This window comes from Rhineura floridana, chromosome 5 (genome assembly GCF_030035675.1).
Source record: "Rhineura floridana isolate rRhiFlo1 chromosome 5, rRhiFlo1.hap2, whole genome shotgun sequence".
NCBI lineage: Eukaryota > Metazoa > Chordata > Lepidosauria > Squamata > Rhineuridae > Rhineura > Rhineura floridana.
In genome coordinates this window covers 907,173-929,242 of record NC_084484.1, presented here as the reverse complement: position 1 = coordinate 929,242, position 22,070 = coordinate 907,173, and the positions used below count along the sequence as shown (strand labels likewise).

The 22,070-nt window shown below is 41.9% G+C and overlaps 1 protein-coding gene across 1 annotated transcript in view; it reads right to left on the bottom strand.

The window, feature by feature from the left end:
- The window catches only part of NELFA (negative elongation factor complex member A), a 51,686-nt gene that overhangs the window by 15,472 nt on the left and 14,144 nt on the right, over positions 1 to 22,070 (bottom strand). Inside the window, exons 2-5 of the mRNA XM_061629796.1 lie at positions 15,628 to 15,799; positions 7,687 to 7,848; positions 6,915 to 7,004; positions 2,866 to 2,996 (exon numbers count right to left, since the gene is read on the bottom strand). Coding sequence (XP_061485780.1) covers positions 2,866 to 2,996; positions 6,915 to 7,004; positions 7,687 to 7,848; positions 15,628 to 15,799 — 555 coding nt within the window. The remainder of the gene's footprint in view (positions 1 to 2,865; positions 2,997 to 6,914; positions 7,005 to 7,686; positions 7,849 to 15,627; positions 15,800 to 22,070) is intronic.

Genomic DNA, 22,070 nt, shown 5'->3' with positions numbered 1-22,070 from the left:
AGTCCCACAGCTGTAGTGGCACTCCACAATGATTCTCTGTCTTGCACTCTTAGCGGGAGTATTACCCAGAGAGTATTGTTTACTTCAAGGCACATTAAGAAGAATTTGTTATCTTACAGCCATACAGTTTTGAAAAAATGTTTTCTAATTTGGGTAGAAAAGATAAAGGTTCTTCCAAGTTTAAAAAAACCAGACACAGTGCACAGGTAAGTATGGCATCCACTAATGAATGCTGAGGTATATGGTCAGTAGTTTTATGCATTTTTAATGGACATCTGCTTGGTTCCGTGGGGCTTCAGACATAGTGTGTATACACGCTAGAAACAATGGCTCTGCAAGATTTAAAATGATGAGGGTTGTAAAGATTTTTCATGCTAAATTTTTGGTCATCTGTAGACATACACTTTATATGTTTCCTCAGGTAATCCAGAGTACTACAATTTGTCCTCCTTATCAGTAATTTTTGAATGTATATATATTTCAATTGTATATGGTTTTGTGTTTTTAAGAACTAATAATAATGATGTCCTTTAGTACCATCATTATTTTTTATCTTTGCTTATAGCTCCTGATGGAGTTCTTTCTCTAAAACGCACTGCGCTAAATAAAACAGACTGTTTCAAGAAGCCCCAGAGCTCGTCTCCTTTCAGTTCTACTTAGCACAGTAGCAAATAACCAGGGAGGAGCAAAGTGGCTGCAATCTCCTCTCTAGCAGCCCACATGCACACATGTTCGCTCTAAGCTACGGTTTCGCTTAGTGTGAAGTGTAAACCAGGCATCCGGTTCCAGAACTGGTCCACTTTAATTTTCTGGGCACAATTTATATATGTAATATGAACTCATAGGGTGTACAGGGTAGTAAAATCTATCCACCAACATGGCATTTACATAATCATGATTTTAGCAGTACATCACAAGTAGGAAGAGAGCCCCACAAAGCCTTGGGCTCATACACCCAGGCCAGATTTGATTCCATTTGAGACAGTCCTGGCTTCCCCCAAAGAATCCTGGGAAGTGTAGTTTCTGAAGGGTGCCGAGAGGAGACTCCTATTCCTCTGACAGAGCTCCAGTGGCCAGAGTGGTTTAACAGTCAGCACCTCTTCCCGGAGAATTCTGGTGAATGTAGCTCTGTGAGGGGAATACGGAGTATCCTAGCAACTCTCAGTACCCTTCACTAACTACACTTCCCAGGATTATTTGGGGAAAGCCAGGACTGTTTAAAGTGGAATAAAGGTCTGGTGTGGATGTGGCCAGGGACAGCTTTGGTTTAAATTTGGGTGGGAGGCTACAAGTGCCTGCTGTAGAATAAAAAGGTGGAGGAAACCCTAAAAAAGAATGATACCATTGGCAATGTTTTCCTTTTGGAAAGGAAATGGGCTTTCCCTCAGCGCAGTGCCCATCTACCCAATCTCCTCCTCCCATTCCCCCTCCTCTTCACCTTCCTCCCTACCCCTACCCTTCCTCCCCTCCTCCTCCCTTCCACTCCCAAAGGTCAGTTTCATCTATCCTAAGCATGACTGCACAGGAGTAAATCCTAATGAACTCAATAAACATGCAGATGATCAGACCTGCCCTCCCCTGGTAATATGTGCCTCTGACCACATGGTGAGTGGTGGTAACACTTGCAATCAGCCGAAATAACAGAAACAAGACATGTGCTGTGCTGATCTTGTTTTAGCAGGGAGGAAGCAACAATATTAACACAGTTGATATGGTTCAGATAGTCACTTTAAATATGTTTGATTTACTTTGCAATTCTAATGAGGTTTCCTATGGTAAACTATTTTCTTTTGCTTCTGTTTCTGTGAATATGTGAAGTACAGCAACACTTTGCTTAATTTACACGAAAAAAAACCCACCAAAACCTTTGGAATAACGGCACTGACTATTGTTGTGGACGTGAGGAGTGTCCCGGTTTGCATAAGATAAAACAGTGGGAGGCACTTGTTACCAAATTCTTCCAAGCTACACAGGAAGTGAATTGGACTGTGAAAGACCAACCCAAATTGTGTTTGCATTTTGATAAATTTGTAGGACAGTACAATATCTCAGAGAGGTCAGGTTTCCTGCTCCCCTAGTGCATTCACTATAGCAGCCCAATTTTCCTGTTTAATAAAGTTGGAAAGAAATATCTGTTGGCTATAGGTACATTCTTAAACCACAAGGTTTTTTTTTTACCTATTAGTGAATATACAACCAAGATATTGTGGTTTAAAATCAGCTCAGTTCTGATTAGTTAAAATAAGTCAACTTCATAACTCATGGTTTGAAGTTGGCTTGTTGAGAAAGAGAAGGAGCACGCATGCCCAAGGCTTCACTTCAGCACATTCCAGCTCACACATGTAGCACTAAGTCATGCTTTAGTGCAAGTGTGGGAACCTTTGGCCCTCCAGATGTTGCTGAACTACAGATTTCATCATCCCTGGCCATTGACCATGCTTACTGGGGATGATGGGAGTTGCAGTTCAGCAACATCTGGAAGGACCAAAGATTCTCCACACCTGCTTTAGTGTTACATGCTATCCATCCCAGTATCTAGGAATAGAGTCAGAATGGGTGCAGGTGGTGGTATAAGGTAAATAATTAAGCCTCCTCTTCTTCTGCCGGGGAATCAAGGTCTATTGTATTTTGAGGTGCTTTGTAAATTAAGTATGATGATGACACATAGTTCTGTTGTGGAAAAACTGGCCCCCAACGTGTAATCTGCAAGGCTTCCTGTTTCAAGGCTTCCAAAAAACAAGCAAGCTAGATGGACTAATACTTTATCCAAATATGTTAGCCTCATGTTTTTAAAAGCTACAAAGAGATTGAATCACACCAGGGGAGAGTGAAGGGGAACACACCTTTAATAAGGTGTATAAATACCTTTACTCCTCTCTCTTTGCGCAGAGGAGTTCTCGAGGGTGGAATAGGAGTTCTATTTCCAGCAGGGCTAAATACACTTGGAGCAGTGGGATTCCTGAATGGAGCTTGTTTAGGTATTCCTTTGAGTGGAGCTAAACAAAAAAAAAGTTATCACTGAACTGAAAATACTCCTACTGGTGAGCAAAATATCTCAAAACAGTTCAGATAATACATTTTAAATGAATTTATAGCACACTTTCCCCCCATGTGATCAGCAAAAAACAGCAATTATGTCCCAAGACTGCTACTAAATTATTGAAGCAGAACCCAAATGTTGTCATATTTCATACAGAACTACAACAACATATACATACTGTATGTTTTTAATTTCTTTTTCCTTTGCTTATTTTCATAATCTAATTCATTAAACAGAATGTATTAATTCTACTCCATTAACTCTCAAATGTATTTCTGTAAAAATCAGGAAAAAATAGCTGTAATTTTTGCAGCCCATGAAGATTCAGAGAAAGACAGTTTTAAGACACCTTATATGGAAATAGAGGATTCCCTTAATATTAGAACTTTTAAAAAATAACTTTTCTAGAAATTAGTTTCTTTGGAAGTATGAGAGTAATATAACATCAAGTTTTAGTATTTCTTAGGGGAAGCGGCAAGCGGGATGATGTTGAACTAAAAAGAGACTGAAAAATATAGTGTTGCCTGGGATTCTGCTAACAGAATTAACACAGCCAGTGCCCATTATATTTGGAAAGCCCAAGTATAGAGAAGATCTTTAGATCAGATAGCGTACATTGCCTTACGTGTGGCAAGGCAATGCAGCAATATATTCCAATATACAGACAGCTACTTCTTTCAAAAAAGGGCTGGAGGATGTGCCTGAATTCCCTAATTTCACTACAACTGAGAGCCCTCAGGGAAACCCTTAAGCAGGAACAGTGCCCAGAAACCAAGCCCTAACTGACTGGGCACAGGGGAGGGCGGGATGCTAGGAAGCAACTTTCCTGTGTTAACGGCAATGCTTGCTCATGTTTCTGTATACGTAAGAGTGAAATGTGCAAATCAGTAAAGTGGGAATGACTGTGCCCTCGATATCAAAGGCTTTGGAACAAGTCTCTGAAAGTCAACTCCCCAATCTGGAGGCACAACCCTCAGTGTTCAGATTGATATTACTACGGTCACAACATGCAGCTGTGAGCAAAATGCAAAATCCCAGAGAAGACTACAGGTAACAGAAACATGCTGAGCAATCATAGATGGCTTAATAAACAAGTGACATGGTGGCGAGGAATGCCTTTTATCCGCTTTGGCTGGTGGCCCAGCTAGAACCCTATCTGGACAGGGGTAGCTTGACTTCTGTTGTCTATGCTCTGGTAAGCTCTAAATTAGATTACTGCAGAGTTATACGTGGGGATGCCTTTGAAGAGTTTGGAAACTGCTGCTGGTACAGAATTCAGTAGCCAGACTGCTCACAGGGACAAGACGGGATGAGCACGTAACACCAATTCTGGAAGAACTGCACTGGCTACCAGTTTCCGAGCTCAATTCAAAGTGCTGGTTTTGACCTATAAAGCCTTATACGGCTCAGGACCCCAATACCCCAAGGACTGCCAGTCCCTATATGTACCAACCAACCAGGACCCAGCACTCAGCATCAGATATTTTTCTTTATGTGCCCCCTCCAAAGGAGGTGCAGAGAGGGGCAACTTGAGAACAGGCCTTGTCAGTGGTGGTCTCTGTGATGTTCCTGCTTATATTTATACCATATTTATATGGTAAGTGCTGTTTATATAGAAGACATATGGTAAGTGGAGTGAAAGAGGAGGGGGGAGTAGATGAGCAGTAGAATGCTGGATGATTGGCTGAGCGTTTGAATGGCTGGGAGTATAAATGGAAGAATGACAGTTGAATCTGGGAGGTGGTGAATTGAGGGGTGGAGAGAGAGGTTGAGGTGGTGTTTGGAAGTGGTGGTGTTGAGAGTGAGTCGGACTTCTGAGGCAATTAGTAAGAAGTCAAGTACCTAACAGAATATAAATGAAACCATACGCTTGTGAAACATTCCTTAAGTAATCTTGTTATTTCTAATATTAAATAAATACTTATTTGGTTTACCAAAGGCCTGATCCTTGGCTGGGGGAATATACAGACCAGAAGGGAGGGCAAGGTAATTACCAAGGCTGAACAGAAACTGTATCTAATGGTGGCAGCGGTGAAGGGAGAGATTGTAACAAGTCAAGTATCCAGAGCAACCCAGAGTTGTATGCTTTAAATATAAAGATACAAGGGGGTTGGGAACAGCATAGTCACACAGTCACAAGATAACAAGCTATAGAGAGACTTAGGCAAAGTCTCTGGGAGTTTTGGTTACAGAAAGTGACTGGTGGTGCTGCCTAGCAGTGGGATCTAGTGAGATCTGTGCTAGAGCTGTAAAGGGTAAGAAGAAAACCTGACGTTCCTGTCTGCTGGTAGCCACAAGTGAGAGCTTCCCTGGTGGTGCTGGGGAAGGATGTCACAGTCTCCCATTTCTCAGTGGTGGCTTCCCGAGGGAGGTACGCCTGGCGCTATCATTATCCATCTTTAGGTGCCAGGCAAAAACATTTCGCTTCTCCCAGGCATTTGGTTCTTAACTTTGGAAGGCTTTTGGAAGGCTTCTCTTGTGTGGTCTCCCTAAGAAGGGTTGCTCCACCCCCTATGTACTGTTTTGTTTTTAACTTTTTATGCATTTTTAATCTTTTGCTTTTTAATTTTAATTTTTTTATTAACTGTTAAGTCACAAGGAGTGCACCTATTTGTGTAGAAAAGCAACAAACAAATTTAATAAATAAAGGAAAGGTACTGCTTCATCTCCACTGGAGTTGCTAGCCAATCTTTTCTACATGGAAAAATTATTCCCAGTTCGTAACACTGCAGTCTCTGACATTAAATCAGTGAGATCAGGAGCAGCAATAGTAAGTTCTGTTGCAGCAAAGCAAAGAGCCAGAGAGAGAACGCAGGAGTGAGAAGGACAGAGGAGTAGCAGCAACAAAAATACACGCACTGCATATGGGAGGAAAGAATAAGCTACAGAGATATGGAATGTCTGTCTACTACATGCTGTTCATGCCTGGATTGTGTGAATCCATCTAATGCAGGCAAAAGAGGGTATCGTGAAAAATAAATCTAAAACATTCAGAGACAAAAGATAACCGAAAGCCAGAAAATGTGATGAGAAAAATGAATGTATTTGGGGGGAATACCCAGATTACGCTTAATACAACTGGCAGGACTGCAAAAGCACAAGTAAGTTTCTGGAATGTTAACTTTTTTCATGAAAAGCTTTCACCCAACGCCAATTCTCAACTCCTATCGTTTTAGCAACGCAGCTTCTATTTTAAGGCTACACTGATGACTGCGTTTCATTTGAGTAACTGGGCAATTAATTGCTCTGGGGGAAAAAGCCCTAAAAACTGCAATTATACATTTGTCTATAATACTTTCAAAGAAGCAGGGATTGATTCTTGAGAAAAGTAAAATAATAAAATGTGTCATTTATTTCAATATTCTGTAGAACACTTATATAACACCAATGAAGAACTTGATGCTCCAATATCCCAAGAATCATGTATGGATTTTTTTTTAAAAAAGTACATTTTTTCTGTTATCTTATTCCCCATCATCATATGTAGCACTTGTGCTTTTTTTTACAGATCAGGAAAAGATATACTTCTTAATGAGAAGACTAAAAGATGCTATGACAAAATACTACTGAAAAAAACGATGCTATTAACGATGCTATTAAAAACCAGAGGCAAGCAACATTTTTTGCATGGACCCACAGTGAAAATTTGATAGTAACAATTTCCAACCTTATAAGTGAAGACTACAAACAAGGTTAATTAAATAAAAATGTGGGATTCTCAGTATCTAAGACAATGCAAAAGGTATAATGCAAAAAAGCTTTGGGGTGGCAGTATTACACACTAATCTTGTAAACACTTCCTTCATAATAGCTGTTTTATGTGTTGTGTGTACGTATATGTCACTTAAGTAGTAAGACAAAATTAAACTCCTACTTGTTGTATCGATTTTTTTGACCAACCCTCTTCCCTTGGCATGGAAAGGCACTCCAGCGGTCTTCTTGAGCTGCTGTGCAGTTTCAGTAGCTAAAAGAATAATTCTAATTAATACTCAACAAGAAAAACATCTCAGTCTATCTTAAAAGGTGCTCTTAATGGAACAATTGAAACTTGACCCTATCTAGAAAGACCATGCATAATTCACAGGTGAATTTACATACAGCCATCTCTTAGTGCTATATCTAAAACAAGAAAAACTCCTAGTCCCAGGATATTTGCATATTTTCCTTTCTAAAATACATTGATATTGATCTACACCACTAGGTTTCAACTTTTGCAATCTACCTGTCATAAAGGCTTTTTTTAAAGTGTATGCCTATCATTTGCTTTCTTACTCGAAAGCAAAGGATGACATAATTCCTGCACCTTTAAATAGTTCTGAAAAACAAAGGAGAATTTAAAGATGTGCAGCTTGTCAACCAGAAGTGAAAGAAACAAAACATAAACTGTTGAAATTCACTCTTCTACCTATCTCTCTTTAAAGAGAGAGATTGGGATCGGAGGAAAACTGATGTGACCCGTTTTAGATAGAGTCCCAGTAGAAGATCAATGTTCTAGACTGCAAAGCATAGCGTCTCCCAGAAGCGCCTTCAGCATCTCAGATTCTGCTCTGTTGTCTATGTGGATTATATTTTCATATATACATGCCCCTACACAATATCAAGAAGGAGCCTCCTTTGTTCTTCATAAAAGGCGACGTGACACTCACACTTCTGTAGCAGCTCTGCTCGCAGCGTGGCACTCTTTGGCTTTCGTTTCAGCTGGAAGTGCTTCACTGCAGGAGTAAGTGGTCCAGCCAACGTGGTCAAGGCATTTTTATTTAAGTACTGGCACTCCAGTGGCAACATGGCTGATGATTCACATTCACTCACTATAGAAAAGTAAAGACACATAACAAGTTAGGTCCTGGAACAACCAATGTTAAGAAAAGCTTTCATAGTTGGGGCAAGCACCGCTACATTTCCCCAAGTCACTAAACATGAAGGCCAAATGTTTTCTCCATTTCTTCAAGTTATTTTAATTTTCCACATCTCAGTACTCCCTCCTTGCAAAAAGGTATTCAGCAGTGCCAGGACCAACTATCACTTCCTAAACTACCATATCACTGTCCCTCCCTCATCCAGGCCACTTGTGCAGATGCCTCAGCCTGACCTGTGTGGAGCCAAATACATGAACATCTGGTTCTCTCTTTTACCACTGCAAAGGCAGGGATGGGGAACCTGCTCAAAGGGGTGGTAGCTACTAAGCTTTTTTTAAAAAGAGGACAATGCACTATTAGTGGAGCTGCCATAGTACAGAGTTGTTTGGTTTCAGATGCTTGCTAGGAAACAATTGCTACTCATGCCAGGGTGCTACGATGTCCAATCTGTGGCCCTTGGCCATAGGTACAGTGTGGGGTTTTTAAAAGATAAATGGAACTGGGTGGTGGTATTTGAATAGACACTTGCACCCACTCTCTTACATCTTACACAGGCTCTCCAGTCCTCACAGCTGAAGGCATGCTGAACGGCTGGGCCCAACACGCCGCTGCTTCATGTAGCAAAGCAGGGGAATTATAGGATATTTTGAACTTCAGTTAAATGTCTTCTTTCTTTGTTTCATTTATAGACCGCCCATAGCGAGTGGCTCTCTGGGCGGTGTACAAAAAGGTTAAAATACAAAATATCAACAATAAAATCAGACAACAAACAATAAACACAAGCAGCAACTAAATATTTTATTTATTTATTGTCCTCAGCTTAGTTTTAAAATTGTTTTATGGCTTATTTGTTTATTGTCAAATGTTGGTTGTTACTGTATACAGCTTTAGGAAGCAATGTTTGAAAAATTGTCATTTTTTATCATTAAACAGGCACTGCTGCTGGTGCTGCATTATCTCTGTTTATCAGGTTGAAACATTAGGTCCTAAAAATGTGGAGCTCTTAGATCTCCCCAAACCTTTAGCTATGCGGATATATTTATTTATTTAAATTTCTATCCCACCCTTCCTCTTCCCAATGCAGCATAGACCCAAGCATCTTCTATAGGTGACCATGACATTTGGTTGCCCACATGTGCATCCAGGAAGGGGAAAAAAGCAATACCTAAGGAAGCAGATTCAGAGTCTGAAAAACAGTACTCTATCCTAGAAGATATGACTGTCATAGAAGTAGTCAGTGTTGTAGGAACTGATAAAGATAGCAGAATTGAGGATGAAGACAAAGCAGTTGAGTCAGCCAATGAAGATAGTACTAACAGTGTGGTGTAGTGGTTAGAGTGTTGGACTGGGACCTGGGAGACCAGGGTTCGAATCTCCACTCAGCCATGAAACTCACTTGGTGACCTTGGGCCAATCACTGCTTCTCAGCTTAATCTACTTTACGGGATATTTGTGGGGATTAAATGAGGAGAGGAAGAACCATGTATGCCACCTTGAACTCCTTCGAGAAAAGGTGGTATATAAATGCAATAAATAAATAAATTGATATGGGCACAGAAGCGGATGGACAAGCCCAGGCTGTTGACAGCAGTTGACAGCAGTTGAAAGACAACCAGTGTCAAGCACGTGGACTGTGAGCATCAAGGCTGCCATCAATACCAAAGTCATCACTGGTGGGGTCAATACATGAAGAACCAAAGTAAATATTGAAGCAACAGACAAGCTAGGTAGAGCACTTTAGAAAAGTGCAGAGATGACTACTGGCTATTGTAACAGCTGTTGCCTCCACTGTGCAATCCAGAGGGTGTGAACCCATAGCAGTCACTGGGTATCAAGAGTAGTGATAACAGCTAGGCAATGGTGACCAGTTCAGTACTAATATCTTGTCTGTGATCTCTTTCACTCCAAACAGTTATTAACCATCTACAGGATGATGGAGACCATCAATCCCAATTGCATAACAGACATCTTGAGAAACAGCACCAAGATTTCTCATTTCCCAAGGAGTCCAACCAGTGACCAAAATTGCAGTGTCTTTAGCCTCCCAGATCAGGACCTTGGCATGCATTTTGGGGAGCAACATGGCTGAGAAGGCTATTGAGACCAATGTGGATGGGCTTCCTGGTGCAATATGGAGACAAACCACTCTTATTTCCCCTGTGGAGATGGATGTAACAATTAACATATCATAAGAAGCCTCCTTGATCAGACCAAACAGTCTGTTCTCACAGTGGCTAAACAGATGCCTATACAAAGCCCACAAACAGGACATGAATTCAGTAACCCTCTCCTGCTTGTGATCTCCAGCAACTGATGTTCAGTGGCACACTGCCTCCATTACAGAAGGTGGCTTACAGAGATCATGACTAGTAGCCAGTGACAGCCTCATCCTCCATGAATTGGTCTGTATCACTTTAAAAACCATTCAAGTTGTTGGCCATTACTGCATCTTGTGGCAACCAATTCCATAGTTTAACCATACATTGTGTGAAGTAGCACTTCCTTTTATCTTCGCATTTTCAGCTTCATTGAATGATCTTTAATTCTAGTATTTTATTTATTTATTTATTTAGACTATTTCTATACTGCTTAATATATAAAAAGATCTCTAAGCTGTGTACAGAAAAGTAAAACAACTACAAGCATTATGAAAGAGGGTTTTTTCCCAACACTATGTATTATTTTGTATATGGTCCCTCCTTACTTAACTTTTCATTAAACTAAAAAACCCCAAATGTTGTAACCTTCCCTCATAGCAGAGTTTCTCTAGTCCCATGATCATTTTGGTTGACATTTTCTCTATCTTCTCTAGCTCTACAATATCCTTTGTGAGGTGCAGCAACCAGAACTGTATTCAAAGTGCAGCCATACCATGAATTTGTATAAAGGAGTTATTATATTGGCAGTATTAGGGATGAGTTACATAGTTTTGTTAAAAGATTAAAAATTTCACATTTTAGTTCTTAAAGAACTCAGGCGGATAAAATCCAGACACAGCAATATATTATTTTTTATTGTTGGTCTTAATGTTTCCAGCAATATGCTCTTGAAATTCTTATGGTCTGCTTGCTACAGCTTGTTTTTCATTTTATTCTCTTCATTTGAGCAAGGCTTTCCTTTTCTGAACGCAGCCTTCATCTTTCTAACCGCTTCCTTGACTTCACTGGTTTAGCCACTCTGGCAGCCTCCAGCCTTCCTGATCTGTGAGATGCATTCTAGCTGTTCTTCTGTTATTTATTGTATTTATTTATTTATTGTATTTATATACCGCCCCATAGGCGAAGCTCTCTGGGCGGTTTACAGTAACTAAAAACATTAAAAACAAATATACAAATTTTAAACACATCTTTTAAAAAAATTTAAAACATAATTTACAAATTTAGAACAATTTAAAAACACATGCTAAAATGCCTGGGAGAAGAGGGAAGTCTTGACCTGGTGCCGAGAAGATAACAGTGTTGGCACCTGGGGGCCACCACTGAGGAGGCCCTCTCCCTTGTTGCCAGACTCCCAACTTCCCTTGGAATAGGCACCCGGAGGAGGGCCTTAGATGCTGAGCGTAGCGTATGGGTGAGTTCGTATTGGGAGAGGCTTTCCATCAGGTATTATGGTCCCAAGCCATGTAAGGCTTTATAGATTAAAACCAGCACCATGAGCTCAGAAACATACAGGCAGCCAGTGCAAGCGGGCCAGAATCAGTTTTATATGTTCGGACCGTCTGGTCCCTGTTACCAATCTGGCCGCTGCATTTTGCACAAGCTGCAGTATCCGAACCGTCTTCAAAGGCAGCCCCATGTAGAGTGCATTGCAGTAATCTAACCTGGAGGTTACCAGAGCATGGACAACTGAAGCCAGGCTATATCCCTGTCCAGATAGGGATTATTGTGGTTTTGAACAACACAGACATGCAAGCAAGCAAGGATTCTGGAGATATTTGACCCTTCTGCTTTTCCTTTTCTACTTCCTTTTTTTTTTTAATCAGTCTCATTTTTGGAAAGTTTCCTCTTTTGAAATCAAATGTGCTGGACTTTCTTGGCAATTGTGCAATTATATATATGTTGAATTTAACAGCACTGTTGCTGCTGTTTTCCAAATGGTTCAACACCACCTGTCACACCATGTCCTGAGCGCCCTTAAGTCCAGAGTCACCTCCCCTCTGCTCATTTCCATGACCTAGGGCCCAGTCATTTAGGATATCTAGAAATTTTGCCTCTTTGTCACACTGTAACTGGAACACGTATTTGCCCAGTCCACATGAGGGGAATTAAAGTCACCCATTACTATAACACTTCTTTTAGATACCTCCTTGATTTCATTCTCCATCTGAAAATCACCCTTGGCATTTTGGTTGGGGTGTGTGTGATAGCACATCCCCAGTCCTAATTTACTTTGGGAGTTGGTATGCCACCCACAGCAATTCTTTAGAGGAAGCCTCCTGAAAGGTCTGGGCCAGAGTGTTCTTTGCAGCAGGCAGATTCCCAGGGTGGTATTCAATGCTAGTCCTATTCAGAGTAGGCCCCCTGAAGTTAACAGACATGACTAACTTTGGCTCATTCATTTCAATGGGTGTACTCTCAGTAGGACTTAGCTGAATACAACCCATAGCCATCATTTCCTGCACTCTCTCTGCTACAGGGTAATTCCACAGTGACTAACATAACATTTGTAAGCTTCTTTACATAATATTTTGTGTTTTAGATATTATTTGAACTCCAATTACCATTAAATTATTTATTAACTGGACTGATCTTCCCTACAAAAATAATCAAGTAGTTTAAAACACTTTCTTTTTATTCTGTTTTAAAAGATGCGACCAATATAAAAGTTTCGCAAACTCAAGAATTTATAACTTAGACCATGGTATTCTCTAAAAGTATGAATTTTTAAAAATCCACCTGCAGCAATATATGTAAAGAGCTAATGTTTCATTGGCAAATGTCAAACTTATGGTAATGTTTATTGGAAAAGGTGAAAAAAGGTTTTCTGGCAAATGGCCTGTGACCAATAAAATATGTGACAATTCATTGACAGACACTCACAAATAATTGTCTCCCAAGCAAGACCTTGTGCACATGACACTTTACTATGCATTCACAAGTTGCAGGTCCGCATCAAGTCTATATGGGAAGCTGTAATGGATACAGCAATTTATACTTTGCTGTGGCAACACCCTGGTGATTTATCTTAATTCGCATTTCAACATTTATCTTAATTTGCAGAAAAGATGACATGGAAGTCCCCTTCCTTAAGAAGAGAATTTCATATTAATGATCAAACAAATTTTGTTTTTCACAAATTTTTGCAACAAATTTCCTTTTCAATTTCCTTCTCACAAACTCAACAATAACAATATTGCTGACATCAGTACTTCAGTGGATGTTTCTGCTTCTGCACTTTTTTATATATTTAGTTATTTTTTTTAAAAAAAAAAATATCCTGCCTTTCCTCCTAAAAGGATAATTACATTCCCCATAGGGGCATGATTCCCTCTACTAGTGGCATTTATTTTAAATTATGTGAAAATTAATTTGTGTTCAACACTGACTTCAACCTTTTACAGGGTTGTACTGTTCACTGAAGCATGGAAAGGAACCCTCCATTCCTGAGTGAATTTTTGTATCTTTAGATGATCCCACCTATTCAGCCTAGATGAGGCCTGCCTCTGATACATCTGAGGAGAAGCTGGTAGAAGCTTCTAAATGCTTCAAGACAGGGTGTGAGGGTCTAGTAGAGAAATATCAGTTCTACACTTTTCTCAGCTGCCACCAGGTTGACGCTTACTGATAAGTTAATTATCTAATTAAAAAGGTAAAGGTTTCCCTGCACTCATAGTGTGAGTCGTTTCCGACTCTTAGGGTGACGGCTTGCGACGTTTACTAGGCAGACCGTATATATGGGGTGGGATTGCCGGTTCCTTCCCTGGCCTTTCTTTACCCCCCAGCATATGCCGGGTACTCATTTTACCGACCACAGATGGATGTAAGGCTGAGTGGACCTCGACCCCTTTTACCGGAGATTTGCCTTCCTCTTCCGTTGGAATCGAACTCCGGCCGTGAGCAGAGCTTCGGCTGCATTACCGCCACTTACCACTCTGCTCCACGGAGGGTCTTGAATTATCTAATTACTAAACATTTAATTATACTATCTTCCATCTAAAAGCAGTAACGTATGTCTACCCTTCCCTTATCTCACTTGTCTTTCAGACTACAAACTTCTTGCTCATCATTTTGGCACTGCAACAGTCCAAGAGGAACTCACTTTGAGCATGCCCACTAAGGGTTGAGGCAGGCATATTACCACAACACTAGCCTAGCTGTAGAAAGAACTGAAATGAAAAGTCTGTACAGATGCAGTGAAATACCAAAGAACCACCATGGCTTTTGTTTGGGGGGGGAAGGGATGAAAGGGGCAATTCTGGATGAATCTGAGGCCTGCTGCTGCTCAGTCAGTTCTAAGCCAATCTGAAAATATGGGGAGGCCTCTACTCCAAACGGGGAGGGGGAGGAATTCATGTTTCCCCTCTCTATCTTTAAAAATATGGGTATTTTTTGTTTTTAACTTTGAACAAGCAAAGAGATACTTTGACAGGAAAATGTACATAAAGCTTATTTTCGTCTTCATGCGAGTGCTTACTTGAAACACCAGAAGCACTCCAATAAAGGAAAGGTGCTTTCAATTGTTTTTTTAAAAACTCCTCTCTACATCTAAGATTGTCATATGTAGATTAGTGAGGCCATTCCATATTCTTTATTTACATCAGCTTTGTGGCCAGCAGGCCAGATCCTTAGCTGTCCCCACCCCATGGACCAACTTTGACAGCTGGGTTGTTCCGCTCACCCATCAAAGTCCCTTGTGCAGTACTTACCAAGTGCCTGATAGTCAAATGGTTGTCAGGCCCTTGGGAACCACAGCCCAACCTATGCACAGAGCTTGAGAAGCACTGAGCACTGGTATTTCAGGCACTTTGAGCAGCAATTCCCAGCCACCCAACAACCAGTGGTTCCCAAGTGCCACGTGTAGGGCTGGCAAAGCTGCTTGCTACAGGGATTGGCCACACAATCAAGTTCCCTATGGGGAACTTGGTCATGAAGCCAATTCAGCAGGCTTGAACTCAACGCCCATCAGCTGATCAGCAGTGACTTCAACTCTGCCTTCTCCAGGGATCAGCTGCATGAGAGTTCCTCATGGGAAACTTGGTTGCACAGCTGATCCAGCCATGTTTCTACCTGTCCTGCACCTGATGTCACATATGGGACAGGTAGGCATGGTCTGTGGGAAACAGCCTCACATGCCAAATTAGTACCTGTGCTGGGCCAAATTTGGTCCACAGGCCTGAGGTTCCTCACCTTGATTTACATTCATCAATTCAGACAGCTTATTATGCAAACAGATTTATACTTTGTAGCCCTCCCTCATGTATAAAAAGGCTAGGTTTCAGGGTTTTAGCCTCTTTTTCAGGCTCAAGGAAAGTGGCAAAGGAGCATGTTAACTCCATACCATGTCCATTAGACTTTACTGAGCCTTTTACACAGCCAAGCTCTGCCCCTCAGCCAGGTGATATTTTCCATCAAATGCTCTGCTCCACCCTCCTAGGTTCCACCTCCAAAGATCTGAGTCTCAGATTCACAACACTTGGCGATGCTACTCGTAACCTAAATGAAACACAGCATTGGAGCCCAACCTATTTACAAAGCAAATGCAATGCAACAATTTACATGAAAGGAGACTTACCTTTTTCTCGCAATTCTCCTAAAATATCCTGAACATTGGGATTCTGTTCTTCCAGATCAAGGTTTAGGGAGCCAATATCTGGAAAGGATTTTAAAATATCAGCCACCATTAAGACCCAGGGGTCTGGATCCAAGGTAGCAAGCTGGATAATTTCAGTCAGTGCACCTTTCATCTAACAAAAAAGAAGGGGGGGGGAAATCAAGAGTGGAATGTTCAAAGCAAGTTAGAGCTGCTTTCTAAAAACTTTAACGAATAGATTGAGCCTATAGCCCTCATTCACTGCTTTAAAAGATGCAAAGAAAGTATATACGTAGAGAAAAGTGCAAGGCCACACTGCTGGTTCTGCCCCCAATGTCACACGTAGCCCACTCCCTACATCTGTTTGTTGAACAGACATCTAAAGTGGAACCCCTACATGCAAGCAGCTGCTCTCATGTAGGGGCTACACACAACTGGAACTGGGTATTGTCATAACATTGTTTCGTGACAAGACTACAATTTGTGAAGAAGTTCTCTTAAAAGTTAAGGAAAGTAAGAAATGGCCTTGTACCAGATGAGACTACTACACATACAAATACCTGTAGCCCAGTATTTTGTACTCTGACTGGCAACAGTTCTCCAGGGTCTCAGCAAAGAGGCTTCTCACATAATCTACTCTTGATTCTTTTAAATAGAGATGCCTGGAATTGAACCTGGGACCTTCTGTATGCATATAATATAAAGTGTGGTATTCTAAAAGCCACATTTTAGGATGCAAGATTTTGTTTAGAAAATGTACTTCTAAAGTCCAGCCATGGTCATTACCATCAAATTTAAAAAGTAATGAATTTTTGTCTAATTCACACATAGTTTTTCTATAACTCACACACGTCAAAGAATGTGCAATTGAAATAATTCACCAGAATGATGGAAGAAGCTCACACACTGAATCTAAATGCAATCTCTAGCCTCCACCAAAACATTACTGAAGAGGGCAAGGAAATCAAGGATATAAAAGCTATTGCTGTCCAAATCCTCAGGTGAAGGCCATCGACACAGAGCTGCTGGAACATTAGTCCATTCACAGCACACTGTGACATGATTAAAGTAGGTAAATCTCAGACATGGAAGATGAACTCGATACTGTAAAGATTCAACTTCAAGACGCAACTAGTGGCAGAGGAAAAGAAGTCAACAGACCTGAACAGTCATTCACTGTGCATTATTATTTAGAAAATGCAAACAATATATCTGGCACTTTAGAGTAATATAAGCAATTGAGGGAGGGGGGTTAGCAGCAACAACATTATTTATTTATTTTATTATTTAATTTATATCCCGCCCTTCCTCCCAGCAGGAACATTATACACAAATCCTTGTCTTAATGAGCTTGCAAGGTAAATTTCAACAAGGAAGAGGAAAGGGAGAAGCCACAGTAACACAAAACATAAATTTGACCATATCACTCTGAGGACAATAAAGGAAACAATTCAGGAGAATTCCCAAATTCCCACACTTCTGATGTTTTATGCTTTCAGTCAGATTACCTGCATAACTCTAGCTGGGATCAGAAACAGAATTATGAATTCATGTAGAAAGCATCCATAATCCACTAGAGAATGAAAATTTAGTTAAAGCAGTGGCTTCTGTGAAGTAAAATCTTGGCAAGTTCTGTATTAGGCAGTGGCCATTTTAAAAAGGAGACGATAATTGGGGAAGGGGCACATTTAATTAAACGCTGGATTCTACCTTGACAGGAGAAACCAAGGTGACTACTGTGATGTGCTCTACATGGGGTTTCTCTTGGAATACAGTCCAGAAATTGCAACTAATGCAAAATGCTGTGGCAAGAATGCAAATAGGGGCAGCAGTCAATGAGCCTATCTTTAAAAAACTACATTAGCTGCCAACTGCTTCTGTGCCCAATCTAAGATGCTTCTTACTTTTATGTTTAAAGCCCTAAATGGCTTGGGACCCATATATCTGCAAGACCACCTTCTCCTATACTGACATGCCCTGCTCCAAGATCAGCAGATGAAGCCCTCTTGGTAATCCCTCTACAGTATTACCACATGGTAAGCGGCCCCACAGAGAAGCATCTGGGCAATCACTGCAAGGAGTGGGTAACCATCATCTGAAAATATATTAGTAACCCTGTTTTAGCAGCTCCAAAGAAAAAGCTAGGCTATCTGGACAACAAAATATACATAATATTGGAAGTCATTTCAAAGAGATGAAGATAATGATGCCAGGATATGATCCAGACCTTGTCTGGATGGTACTGTTCAGCACAATCATCATGTATGCTTGTTCTCTGATATTTCTTGGGAGGCACGGTTATTTATTTAGCTGATTATACACCACCCTTTGCACAAGCCACAGGGCAGCTTGCAACAAAGCAAACAGACAAAAATAAATAAAATTAATAAAAAAATAACACAATCTTTTAAAAACACGTAACAAATCACTGACTGACAGTTACTAATAGCAACAGCAGCAGCCAGGTCTCTCCTCCTCCAAACATCCACCAAAAGCGATGCGTCTTAACCAACCACCTAAAATTAGAGAGAGGGGGCCAGAAGCACCTCACTAGGGAGGGAGTGTGGGGGGAAAGGAAGCGGAGTAATTTCATTTCATTTTAGGCCAGACTCAATTAGCTTGTGGCCCATTCCTCATCTTTATAACCACAATCACTACCATGAAAACAGAGTTGTTATGAATGAAATCATGACCATGATTGAGAGTTGTTAAGAGACTCCTATTCCCCCAACAGAGCTCCAGTGGCCAGAGTGCTTTAACAGCTTCCCAGAGAATTCTGGTGAATAAAGCTTTATGAGGGGAATGGGGAGCCTCCTACCAACTCTCAGCACCCTACACAAACTACACTTCCCAGGATTCTTTGGGGGATATCTTGACTGTTTAAAGTGGTATAAATCTCTGGTGTGGATGTAGCCAGGGGCAGCTTTGGTTTAAATTGGGGTGGGAGACTACATGTACCTGCTGCAGAATAAAAAGGTGGGGGAAACACTGAAAAACAATGTTTTCCTTTGAAAAGAAATGGGCGTTCTCTCTGCCCACCCACCTAATCTCCTCCCCACCCCCTCCCCTCCATCCCCTTAATGAATCTACCTATGACTCACTCAGAACTCAGCATCCCTCTCTAGCTAACGAGGCACAACTTGGCGGCAATCAGACATTGACTCAGCAAATGACCCTTCCCTGGCACCCCACTTAAATAGGGCTGGTCTGGCTCCCTGCTTGCATGTACCCCAAGTCACTGTTGGATGCACACCCGTTAGTGCAGATTCCTCCTGAGCTGGGATTGTTGGCTCTCCAGCCACATCTGCCTCCTGGACGAAGGCAAAGGGGGAAGGCTATCCGCCTGCAGTGTGGGCACCAGCAGAGGCATCTCGTCAGGCAGAGGAGTGACAGGCAGGTGTCTCGGACTACTGAAGGTGACCCATCAACATCCAGACCAGGGGTTCTTTCGTTGTTCTTCCCCTCACTAGGTCCTTCCCCAACTGGAACACCCCAGTCCTCCTTGCCCCCCTCCTGCTCATCGGTCCATACCCTGCTAGCATAGCTCATGACATTATCCCTCCTTCCATGCCGGGGCCCTCCCCACCCCAGAGGCTTGAATTTGTCAGGGTATTCTTCATGGAATTTCCTCACCAAGTCTGGCGAGTGGAGATCACCTCCCAGGATCTTTCCTCCAATCCAAAATCTTTCGAGAGGATGAAGTACTGTAATTTCCCTTGACACCGGCGGGAGTCGAGGATCTGTTCCACCTTGTATTCTTCCTCACCATCGACGATGATCAGTGGTGGGGGTGGGGCTGTCAGGCTCTCAGTAGGGACTTGGGAGTCTCCTCTAAGGTTAGCAATGACCTGAGGAACACAGGGTGTATCCTCATGGAAGCAGGCAAGCAGAGCCAGAACGCTACTGAATTTATCTGGACCTCTACCTCAAAGGGTCCCACCTTCCTAGCTTCCAGTTTATGGCAAGGCACCCTCACTGGCAGATAACGAGTGGAGAGCCATAACCTAACCCCCAACTGTATTTCAGGGCTGGGCTGCCAGTTTTGGTTGGCTACTCTCTTGTAAGTAGCCTTGCCAGCTGCTCTTGTAACAACTCTGTTGCATTGCCTGTAACTCTTGCACAAACTCTGCTGCTGCTGGTACTGCCAGGCAGAAGGTAGGAGTGGGGAAGGTTCAAGGGTGGTAGCCAAAATTGGTGAAAAACTGAGTTTGCTGGGTATGGGAGGCAGGGTTCAGGCCACCTCGGCCTTGCGCTTCAAGTGATAACCTTCAAGTCTGCTGTCTATCTACAGGCATAGCTGGATGAGCTCCGAGAAGATGTTTGGTTGTGGGATGCATGCCAATTCATCAAGGATCTTGTTGCTGAGGCCGTTATGGTATAGGCACATCAAGGCGGGCTCATTAAAATCTGTCTCTTGGGCCAGGATACGAAAGTGTAGGTCCTGACAGAGCTTTTTCCCTTCTACAGGGTTCCCAACTGGCGGGACACTGTGGACTTCCGCTGGGGGTCTTGAAAGATCTCCGCCATGGTTTCAATGAAGTTACAGGTAGATCTACACAAGGCAATTAGGAATTTTTGTGGACCTCCTTCTCTGGAGATAGATGCATGCTTGTTTAACCTTAACAGACTGTGTAGCAAGCACACAGTGTTGGAGGGATTTTGGCTCATTCTTCTTGGCAGATTCACTCCAGGTCCTTCAGGTGGATGTTGCTTGTGGACCGCAATTTTCAAAGAGTGCCACAGATTCTCAATGGGATTGAGATCAGGACTTTGACTGGGCCACTGTAGGACATTCACCTTTTTGTTCTTGAGCCACTCCAGTGTTGCTTTCGCCATGTGCTTGGGATCATTGTCCTGCTGAAAAGTAAATTTCCTCCAAAGCTTCAGTTTTTTAGTAGACTGAAGCAGGTTCTTTTGCAGTATTTCCCTGTATTTTGCTCCATCCATTCTTCCTTTGATTGCCCAGTCCCTTCTGATGAGAAGCATCCCCACAGCATGATGCTGCCACCACCATACTTCACTGTAGGCATGGTGTGTCTTGAGGCATGGGTAGTGTTAGGTTTGCGCCACACATAGCGCTTTGAGTTTTGGCCAAAAAGTTCTATCTTGGTCTCATCTGACCACAAAACCTTTTCCCACATCGCAGCTGGGGCACTCTCATGCTTTTTGGCAAATTCCAGATGTGCTTTCAGAGGGTGCTTTTCGAGTAACGGCTTCTTTCTTGCCACCCTCCCATACAGGCCAGCAGGGCTGTGGAGTCGGTACGCCAAACCTTCGACTCCAACTCCTCTATTTTTCTACTGTCCGACTCTGACTCCACCCAAAATTGCTTCCGACTCCACAGCCCTGGAAAGGGCTGTAAATGTCTTTTTAAATTGGAAGCTCTCGTAGGAGCATTTTTATCACTGCCCGAATATGCACTGATCTTGGCATCACAGCATTTGTCTTCATCTGGGTCCTGTGCCATACACTGACACACAAAATGTTTTCCATCTTGAGTTATGGTGAAATGCTCAACTACAGCTGACTTCATGGGAAGCTTCTTTGACATTTTGAATTTATATTTTTTTAAATTTGTCAATCAAAATTTATTTTGAAGTCGGAGTCGGTACATTTCTACCAACTCCGACTCCACCCAAAATTGCTCCCGACTCCGACTCCACGACTCCGACTCCACAGCCCTGCAGGCCAGTGTTATGCAGAGATCTTGATATGTTTGATTGGTGCACCATTACCCAACTCCCAGCCACTGAACTCTGTAGCTCCTTCAAAGGGATTGTTAGTCTCTCTGTGGCTTCTCTCACAAGTCCTTCTTGTTCAAGCACTGACTTTTGAGGATGGCCTTTTCTTGGCAGTTCCTGGGTGGTGTGATGCAGCTTCCCCTTCCTGATTATTGATCCATCTGTGCTCACTGGGATATCGTTTTGTACCCTTTTCCTAAACTATGCCTTTGTATTATATTATCTCTCACTTGTGTAGAATGCTCTTTGGTCTTCATTTTCCTTCAGATCCACAGCCTGACCAATGATCCTTCAACAGTGGGGTTTTTATCCTGACAATGTGACAGCAACTTTAATGGTTCACAGGTGGAGGCCAATGGTAAGGTCACTGTGTCCTTGATAGGGCAATTTCTTTCATCTGTGTAAACTGGAATCTTCCACAGGACAGAGGTTGAATACTTATGCAAGCCACATGTTTCAGTTTTTTATGTTTCTTCCAAAAATCCCAGCATAAAACCAATGTCACCTTACAATGATTGATTTTGAGTTTCAGTGTTTCAAAATAAAATATAATACAGAATGAAATTATAATGTACCATTTGTAATTCAGTAATATGAGAGCAATGGTCAGGGGTCTGATTACTTTTGCAAGGCACTGTATATGTAAAACTGTAGCCTTAGCCTTCAAAAAGTAATGTTGTTAAG